At 39.7% G+C, this 10,310-nt stretch overlaps 1 protein-coding gene across 1 annotated transcript; it reads left to right on the top strand.

Moving 5' to 3' along the window:
* The first annotated feature begins 883 nt into the window (after nucleotides 1-883).
* LOC117442692 (UDP-glucuronosyltransferase 2C1-like) lies at nucleotides 884-2,374 on the top strand. Its single transcript, XM_034078647.1, is given in 5 exon segments — nucleotides 884-1,067; nucleotides 1,070-1,563; nucleotides 1,565-2,102; nucleotides 2,105-2,235; nucleotides 2,237-2,374. Coding segments are annotated over 5 exon segments (1,470 nt in total). The 5' UTR covers nucleotides 884-898.
* Nucleotides 2,375-10,310: the final 7,936 nt, after the last annotated feature.

The following is a 10,310-nucleotide window of genomic DNA, read 5'->3' as shown; positions in this document are numbered from 1 at the left end:
GTCCTGAAGAAAGTGCATTTTTCTAAACTGCTCAAAAAATCTTCATAGCTGTCTACAAAACACTTTAACACACGTTAAACTATAAAAGGTACAATTACTTTGCATGGAATTCAAATGATAAAAAACAATCCAATCCAAAACATGTCATGCATCCAATGCAACTAAATCTGCACAAAGTTGGATTAGTCTGGGATCCTTACAGTAAAAACAGTTATGCAAAGATACATGGTTATCATTATTATAGCCTTTGAAGACATTTTTATCTAAACAAGACACAAGTATTTGGATCCCTTTGCTCTTTCCTGAAAGATCAACAAAACATGTTATTAGTTGGTATGAGCACCCTCTTGAAAATCCTCCTATATAAAGAGCATGTTATTGACCATAAATAAGAAGTACTGAAGGCTACTTCAGAACAGAATTCACTCGAGGAGGTACAAATAAGTAGCTTTAACACATTGCTAAGCAACAAAGAGGCCACATTGTTGTCCATCCCAGAAGAAAAGATTATCCATAATCCACTTATATAAGCTTTCATGGAATTTCTCATTTTGTATTGAGTGGTTTCCTTTGGCGTTTCACACAAACATCTTAGCGCCTGCTACCCGGAGTTACTTCATGTAAAACAGGTTACGTTGCAGATCAATCTTGCATGTATTTTAATTATTTTAATGGGAAATGTTTGATGCAAAAGTACTTTATTGAAGTATATGTTTAAGGTTAGATTTCGAGAGTGAATAATGATGTCTTTATCTGTTTCTCATGTTCAGGTTAAATATGCCCCTTTACAGAAATGCAACAAGTCTGTTCCTGTTATCCTTCGTGTGCTTGTCCATGGAGAATGTGTCACGGAGGGAAGATTTTGATCCTTCCTTTGGAAGGTAGCCACTGGGTTAACATGGACATCATGATCGAAGCTCTCCACTCTCGAGGACACTCTGTCGATGTGGTGCGGACCAATAAAAGCTGGTACATCCAGGATGACTCTCCGCACTTCAACACAATCACCGTTCCTGTCACTGAGGCCTTTAATAATGACTTCATCAACGAGATCCTGAAGAAGATCTTGCCATAGAAAGAGAAGGGAGCTCAGTTTTGAGCTTTGCAAGTTTGCAGGCGGAGATGTTTGCTGCGATGTTTAACATGCACAGAATAATGTGCAAAATGGCTACTGGCATGTTTAAAGATAAGGACTTAATGAATAGTTTGAAGGAGAGTAAGTATGACTTGGTGCTTACTGACCCGGCGTGGGGTGCTGGTATATTGTTGGCTCACGCTCTTAAGCTGCCTCTGGTCTATAATGTGCGGTGGATAACTAGTGGAGAAGGACATAGGGCCATTGCACCGTCTCCTTTATCGTATGTCCCATTGACCGGCTCAGGACTGTCAGACAAAATGACCTTCTTTCAAAGAGTCAAGAACTTCCTTTTCTCTCTCATTTGGCAAGCTCAGGATGCATTTTTTATCCGCCCTCAGTATCAAGCTGTTTGTGATAAGTTCTTCGACCCAGAAGTCCGGTATACTGACTTATTACAGGGAGCAGACCTGTGGCTGATGAGAGTGGGACTTTGTGTTTGAGTTCCCTCGTCCCACCATGCCTAATGTTGTCTATATTGGAGGGTTCCAGTGCAAACCAGCAAAACCTCTCCCTGAGCACCTGGAGGAGTTTGTGCAGAGTTCTGGAGAGCATGGGGTCATCATCATGTCTCTGGGGACCTTTGTAAGTGAACTTCCTGCTGATATGACAAATGAGATCGCTGCAACCTTTGCGAAATTACCCCAGAAAGTCATCTGGAGACATAAAGGTGACAGACCAGCGACTCTGGGCAACAACACTCTGCTAGTGGACTGGATGCCTCAGAATGACCTTTTAGGACATCCCAAGATAAAACTGTTTGTGGCTCACGGAGGAACCAATGGAGTCCAAGAGGCTATTTATCACAGTGTCCCAGTTGTTGGTATACCTTTGTTTTTTGACCAATACGACAACCTGCTGCGTCTAAAGGAGAGAGGAGCAGCTAGGATTCTTACACTAGCGACAGTGGACAAAGACAACAACTTTCAGGATGCCATCCAGGACGTCCTGAATGAGCCCTCCTACAGGTGAACATGCAGAGACTCTCCAGGCTGCACAGAGATCAGCCGATGAAGCCGCTGGACACCGCCCTCTTCTGGATAGAGTTTGTCATGAGACACAAAGGTGCAGCTCACCTGAGAACTGAGTCCTACAGACTGCCCCTGGTATTCCTACCACTCTGTAGATATACTACTGTCTTTTCTGGCTACTGTTGCAGCGATTGCTCTTCTCCCTCTTGTGTTTGTAAGTTGTCTATGTCGTAAGAAGAGCTTGAAAAGGAAAACAAGTAAAAAATGAGAACCCACTGAACTCTGACCTGTTTTTTGTACAATCATATTATACATCATTATGTTTACGAATCTTTATTACCTGACAAAAAGACAACGTAACATACAGTATATTGAGTGTCCACCAGCTGCCCTTGCAGCAGGGGGATTATGGTTGGGTTGCATTTGTAAGCCTTCACAGTATAACAGGAATATGGTGTTAGTTTTCAATGCTGGATAAAGGCTGGTTGTGTAAGGCCTTTTTACAAAGCTGTGTAACAATGAGAATAGGTCAACCCCTTCCAACACAGACACGGGTGAACAACAACACTGTGACACAATCCATATTCAGGTTTAGCAGGCACAGCAAGCAGTTATGAGCAGACATGCTCATAACTGCTTGCTGTGCCTGCAAGATTAGATATCTGACACATGTGCAATCTGTTTAGAAACATTGCTTTCCATGCAGGCTGCAGTCACAGTATACGTAAATGCCCTAGTTTGTGGCCTCACATGGTTCAAATTAAAAGTGAAAAATAGTGCCATACAGTTAAAGCCACTATCATGTAATTGAATATTTACAGCAATGCACACACTGCTGCTCTGATGATAAAGCTGTGACTGGATTCTTTCTGTCAGCGGCTCCGTTGTATTTCCCACAGGAGCTGCAGCAGTGATGAGAGAGGGGAGGAAAGCAGCAGTGACACATATATTGGATGCCTCTCGTAATTGGTAGCTCATGAAGAACAGGGTTTGTCATTACAGCCACTGCGGCAGATGGAGTACGTTTCTTATCAGATAATGTCAGGCCCTCTTTGGTTGAACTTTCACGAGGGGACACTGGTAATGGGGGATGCAGACAGCTTGTATATGAATGATTTGACAGTGTTGAATCAAAACAAAATGAGAAAACAAAGAATGATTGGTATTAAATGTCATCATTAACCACGTCTGGCCAAAATAATGAATGTGTGGATATTAAATAAATAAATACATTGAAAAAAAGACACATAAAAAGATAAATAATAATAATGTTGTCAGTCAAAGTAATCTTTATTTTTGTTTATTTAGCATTTTCTCTCTTTTTTCAATTTTTCTATCTATCTATTAGCGTATCTCTTTTCATCTGGATTATTTTCAAGATAGACAACATGTTTTTTCTAAAATAAAATAGTTATGTTAATAAACTAATTTGGAGTCAAAACCAAATGCATGTCATCCAACCCAGTCTCACGGCATTTTGTGTTATAGTCACGAAATGTAATCTATTGATTTGTGTTCACCAACACGATTTTCCCATTTTTTTTCGTGTCACACAGAACGATTTTAAAAGCAATGTATTTCTATTGGTAGTACGTTTCGTGCCTGCACCAAATAATAACAAATTAGAAAGAAAAAAAGATTTAAAAAATACAGATTTCAGTATTCTGAGCCTCTGAGCCCCATTTCTTTTCCTCACGGACGGCAAAAAAAGTCTGACATTATACAATTTAACATAAAAACAATAATCTGGATATTGAGTAAGAACATGTTTTTATGAACCACACAGCTTCCGGTCTTCCACGACCCGACCGGACAAAATGACGTGGTGCAGGCACGTAACATACTAAGAATACAAATACATTGCTTTTAAAATCGTTCTACACGGAAAAAAAAGTGGGACATCGTGATGGTGAAGACGAATCAATAGATTACATTTATTTCGTGACTATAACACGAAATGCCGTGAGACTGGGTTGCGTCATCATGTATGTATTACTATGATGCCAATAATGAAATGTCTAAATATCACAGTTATTGTCAGTATACCGGTATGTTGTGATACCCCTTGTATAAACAAATATGCAAAGATACAGATTTTTTTTGTAAAATGTTTAATCATCTCATGCAACACAATTTACACCAGCTGCAGTCTTGATTATTATTAACAAACTGTTGCACACTTTATAAGACACTGATTGTACAAAATGGCATGAACACTTACTCTTTTTTCAAATATTCACTTGTGTAATATATACAAAAGATAATGTAACCCCTCTCAAATACAGAAAGGATCGATGTGGTTTTTGATTTGATTTGATTTATTTCGAATGTGTAAAACAATAATACAAACATTTAACATGATAATTATTATACAATACAAAATGAAGCAGTGTCGAATTGATATACAAAAATATTACTGATTCTAAGTTATGTATAAACAAATGATCTACTAATTACACATCCGAAAAGGGGTGGGAAGAAGTTTACACTTATTTGATTTATTTGTATCCTACTCCTGCTTTATTGATTATCAATTAAAAAATAATTTCGCATTTAGATGTTTATGAGGCACTGTACTTTCAAAAAACGAGTTCCTTCATCCAATTTAAAGATTAACATTCATTTCAAATGTGACTGAACCAAAGGGGGGCATCACAGGCTGGTGTTCCAGTTCAATCAGGGGAGATGTGGATTTCTTATTTCCTCTCTGAATGACACGGCATACACTGGTCCTGCAGCTGGATCCTCTGTGATAAAGAAGTTCACAGGTTAGTAGCGGCTCTGTGGTAAATGATGGCGCTCATGCATTCATTCTTGATACTTTCTCTCTGAATGTCATAACCAGATTAGCTGTAGTGAGTCAGAGAGCACAACATGCTATACATATCTGCACTGCAGCTAAACATTCATTTGTGGTTTTCCTGTAAGATGCACTGAAGACAAGTTTACAGAAAAACAGCCAATCTAAAACAATGCAGTATCATATTGCCTTCTAAGCTTTACTATTATAACCTTATTATGTATGTTCTGCCTTGTTCTTGAGCATTGTTAGAAAAGCAAAGAAATCCAAGCAATAAGAACCAATTTGATTGGATTTGACTTTATTTCTCACGCAGCCAGCTGTGCGCTATATGAGAATAGTGCACAATAAGGATTTGACAGGACCTTAAGCCCTAAACATATGGGAGTTGGCACACATCTGATCAAAGTAATCAAACTCATCATCATCCTCATCTACATGTTAGAAACCAAAGTCATCTACTTGCCTTTAATGGGCAAAACTACTTCTGTAATAACTCAAAGTAGGTTATCTCTGACCTGCAACATGGTACACTCCTTCATGATCAGCAGAGTACGTGAAGTCCTCATCGCCTAGGTTCTGATACCTGAGGAAAATCAAAGTCTTTGTATTAAGAATGCAGACAAAATAAAATATAAGTATAACTATTTTTTTAAAGTTTTAAAAGTCTGTTTATTTTGCAAATCATTATTTGTTATGGTGGTACTAAACTGCTAAAGTATGACACAATAAATAATTACTTGCCACGAAAAACAACACGTAAAATATCATTTGTAATAATATGTTATGTTCTTACTCTTCGTCCTGCTCCATGCTGAAAGAGTCTATTTAATCGGGGGGGGAAAGACAAAAAACAGTGATACATTCGTTTTTTTAATTGTGACAATTGTTTATAACATATTTGTTTAGCACTTTTCTTACATAAGTCATAGTGCTTTGACAACAAGACATTAATAACCTAATTAACAAAATATTTGAAGCTACTACTCTTCCTCAGGAGTTAGTATGATCACATGATTGCATGTAAAAGTCTTAAAGACAAATATGGAGGCGTTGCAAATTAGAGGACAGATGTAATTAAAGAGACCAGAAAGTAGCTACATTATGTTTTCTTTCTAAGTCATACTCATTTCATTACCATCTCTCCAGAGCAGGGGTCTCAAACTCAAGGCCCGGGGGCCAATCCCGGCCCGCGACTTCATTTTATGTGGCCCCGCAAGAGCTTGCAACGAACATGAGCAGGTTGCCCATAAACTACCCACAATGCATCTCGTTTTGTGACATGCCCACTGAAGAGACTTGCAATTATTTTCCCTGGACTTCTGCTTTCAGAAGTAGTTAATTACTAAGTTATTATCCTATCCAATAATAATCAAATTCAGAGGCAATCATGTAATATATATATTATATATATATATTATATTTATATAGGTACAACCGGCCCTTTGAGTGCAACCTTTATGTGAATGTGGCCCACGATGAAATTGAGTTTGACACCCCTGCTCCAGTCCAGAGTCTGCCTTTACGGTAAGTCCATTTTCAACCTACCAAATTGTGCGTCTCCCTCTCTCTGCACCTGCTGTTCCTCCGTCATGTCCGCCTGCTGGTCCGCTACACTGTAGGACAAACACTTTAATCAACTCAGAATGACAGATGAGCGGCTGAATTTAGGCGTGTATTCAGTATACTTGAGTTCACTGTAAACATCAAGCATCTAAAACGATGTCTCCAAGCACAATCCACTGAACAAAATGAAAAATGATTTCTCACTCACCATGAGTTGGAAGCAAAGCATACTGAAATAGGAACAAAAAAAATAGTTTTAAAGTAAAATAAAGCATTTTTACTGCATATGTTGAGGTTCTAACGATATAACAAGCTGGTGTCATACAGAATACAACTTATATATGAATACTAATAACTTAAAGGTGGGGTAGGTACGTTTCAGAGACCGGCTCGAGATACACTTTTTGTTATATTCCATGGAATGATCTTACCTGCCTGTCAGCCTTCCATCGGGGCACAAACTTATCTCGTGCCCTCATTGGTCATGTGCGCATTCGTGTGTGTTGGAGGAGGGGCTCTGTGAGGAAGTGGCAGATTTTCTCCGGTTGTGTATTTTCAAATTCTAGCGATCTCGAGCCGGTTTCTCAAATGTACCTACCCCACCTTAACTTAAGCTGGTCAGACAATGATAGCTTTATACTGCAAAAAATGAATGATTTGCATTTTGATTTCCTTCTGATGTACTGACCTTGTTTGTTGTTCCACCACAGACACAGTCCCAGTAATATCATCAGGGCTATGACTCCAAAAGATGCAATAAACCTAAAGATCAAACTTTCTGGAAAGCAAAAACACACGTGATTGGCTTTACTGTTTCAAAATACATGTTTTAACATTGGAGCCAAAGCAAATTTCACTTTTGCTGCATTTCTTTTACAGCTGACATTCTCACCTTTGACCTCGACTAATACTGCGTTATTTCCATACAGTGTTTTCTCGCGCTCTTGGATGCATTTTGATGGCAGCACCACACAGCTGTAAAGGCCCGAATCCCTCACCACGGCACCTTCGATGGTGAACTTCGCCTCCATACGGGCGACATTAAATGCTTGCACTTGGAGGATGGTCTCATTTCTCATCAGGTAAGAGTGTATGAGCTGACATTCACCGAGTGTTTGCAGGGGGCCAGAAACGATACACCTGAATGCCACATCGTCTCCCTCGTGGACATCGGACGGCGCAGCTACTGAAATATCTGCAGGGAGAAAATTGGCTGTGCAACAGGAAGGACAACATGAGTGGAGAGAAATAACATTGACATGAAGCTTTCATAGGGATAAAAGTCCTTACATATAACCACAATCTCAATGGCACGTCTTTCCTCGGTTACTTTTGTAGGCACATTTTTACTTGCTGAGTCTTTCATTGCAGAGTAGACACAGCTGTAGTTCCCACTGTCATTAAGACCCACTCTGTGTATGGTGAAGGTGGTATCATTTTGATCTTTCTTCTGTAGCTTTGTGTCGATCCAAATGTCGCCCTTACATAAATAAACTGTAACCTGGATCTGTTTCTTTCCAAACGTGCTGCAGGTCAAATGAAGGTCGCTGTTCTCGCTTATAGTTTTCTGCTGGGCCAGGATTTTCGCAGAAGAAATATCTGTAACATTGAGTTGAGTTGAAACAGAGACAGCATGGATTAGCGATACAATGCAAATCAATCATATTGAGAATACAGCCGACAGAGGGGAACATCTATCAGGGGTCTCAAACTCAAGGCCCGGGGGCCAAATCCGGCCCGCGACTTCATTTTATGTGGCCCCGCAAGAGCTTGCAAAGAATATAATACGTTTATTATACCGGTTACATGCCACTTTACAGAAGCAGTTTGCCCATAAACTACATGTCCCACAATGCATCTCGTTTTGTGACATGCGCACTGAAGAGACCTGGACTTCTGCTTTCATACGTAGTTAATTACTAAGTTATTATCCTATCCGATAATAATCCAATTCAGAGGCAATAATGTAATATATAATACATTATTTTATATTTATATTATATATTTATATCGTTACAACCGGCCTATGCGAATGTGGCCCGTGATGAAATTGAGTTTGACACCCCTGATCTAAATGAAAGCTCACCATTAGTTTGGCTCGTGACCTGGTTTGCGAGAGCCCCTTCAATAAAAGACAAGTTACAAGTGAATCGTTGTACATGCATGCAAAGCAAACGCTTACTCAATAATAACAACACATGAAATCACTTGTAGATGTACTTACACAGAAGAATGGTGATCGTATTCATGATTGTAAGCAATGTGACACCTTTAGTCTCCAGAACAACGTGTGAGACCCAGTAGAAGACAATAAGGTATACACCCACAGACAAGTGAAAGAATAAACATGCAGTAACTATAATGAGCCACTTCCTGTTCATTCTGTGGTGTCTTGAGACGCTTGGAAACGTTTTAATGCTAAATTAAACACCATCAGGTAAAAAGGGGTCAAACAGTCTCTTCTGTTCCATTTCAGAGCCAGTGTTTGCAGAACATAACTTCTTCTCAAAAGAACAGAAAAGATTCACTGATAACTTTAGAAGCTCATTCATTTTGTACATCACACAGAATCTGTTCGGCTGATCTCCTGCTATCCTGCAGATCGGCCACACACAGGCTCTCAGTGAGCTTTCATTACATTCATTAGCCAGGGGTTTCTTATCAGATGTGGCAGACAGCTAATTCTGTCTGTCTGTGCTTCCCTGCCAGCATTCAATTACATATGGGCTGGATTCTCTTGTAATTACATAGTTCGCCATCTGCGCTGATCTTTTTGCTAAAGCCTAATAATAATCCAACAGTGACATCCTGTACTGAGAGCCCATCCAGCTAGAGTCTTTTAGCACTGATACTCACAGTGTCTGTAGGAAATTGTGTATATTTGGTAGATTTATATGAAAAATGTGCATTTCACCCATAACTGGAGCAACACTTTAGTAATCCCATGACTCCACATATCTTTAAAGGGGAACTATAACGCAAATGTTAAGGTTCACATTTGTATGTAGTGCCTCTCCTGTGACATGTCTCCATGCTTTAATGTTCAAAAAGCCCAGTCTGCTCTGATTGGTTAGCTGGCCGGCTCTGTTGTGATAGCGTCAACCAAGGTTCAAGGTTCTTTATTTGTCATGCGAACATAGCTACAGAGAAGTTATGTCGATGAAAATCTTAGGTCACAGGCTCCTCCAACAGTGCAACGCAATAATACAGAAAAACAGAAAACCACTTAGAGATGTCCCGCCCCTTAGCCTATCACGTCAAATGTGTTGGAGCGCTAGCCAATAGAAGGGCGTGTGTTCCATAGTGCTGTCATTATGTAAGGGAAGTACACAAAAGAGTCCAATGAAGGCGTTTCAGGCAGGAACTTTGAGATTTTAGCCATTTACAAACACAAAAACCAATAACACACTAGGAAAGGGGTAACCCTCCCCCAAAGCATAATAGGGCCTCTTTAAGTACGTGTGAGAATTGAACCCTTACCCCCAACAGAAGCAGACTTGTGGTGTCAGCACTGAGCTGTTAAGAGGCAGTGCAGAAATGGCAGCAAATTGTATTTTGGCCAGGAAGGATGATTGGATGAAGAAAAGAGAGGAACCCTATAAGGCCCTTCATCACTTGTCACACTCTCTATATTGATTGTGATCCAATAAGCTGAGTTAGCTCCAAGGGGGCACAAAGGAGGTGGTACAGAGTAATAAACAGAGCCTCGGTGGCCTCCTTGGAATCACTTCAACATCCCACATCTTCCGTTTCCTGTGTCAGAAATACTGGTAGTGTAGAACAATCCACTGACACAACAGATGTCCAATATAAACCCTTTATCGAACTTTCTTAAAGA

Source organism: Pseudochaenichthys georgianus, chromosome 3 (genome assembly GCF_902827115.2).
Source record: "Pseudochaenichthys georgianus chromosome 3, fPseGeo1.2, whole genome shotgun sequence".
NCBI classification, from domain to species: domain Eukaryota; kingdom Metazoa; phylum Chordata; class Actinopteri; order Perciformes; family Channichthyidae; genus Pseudochaenichthys; species Pseudochaenichthys georgianus.
This window is presented reverse-complemented; position numbering and strand designations above follow the sequence as displayed.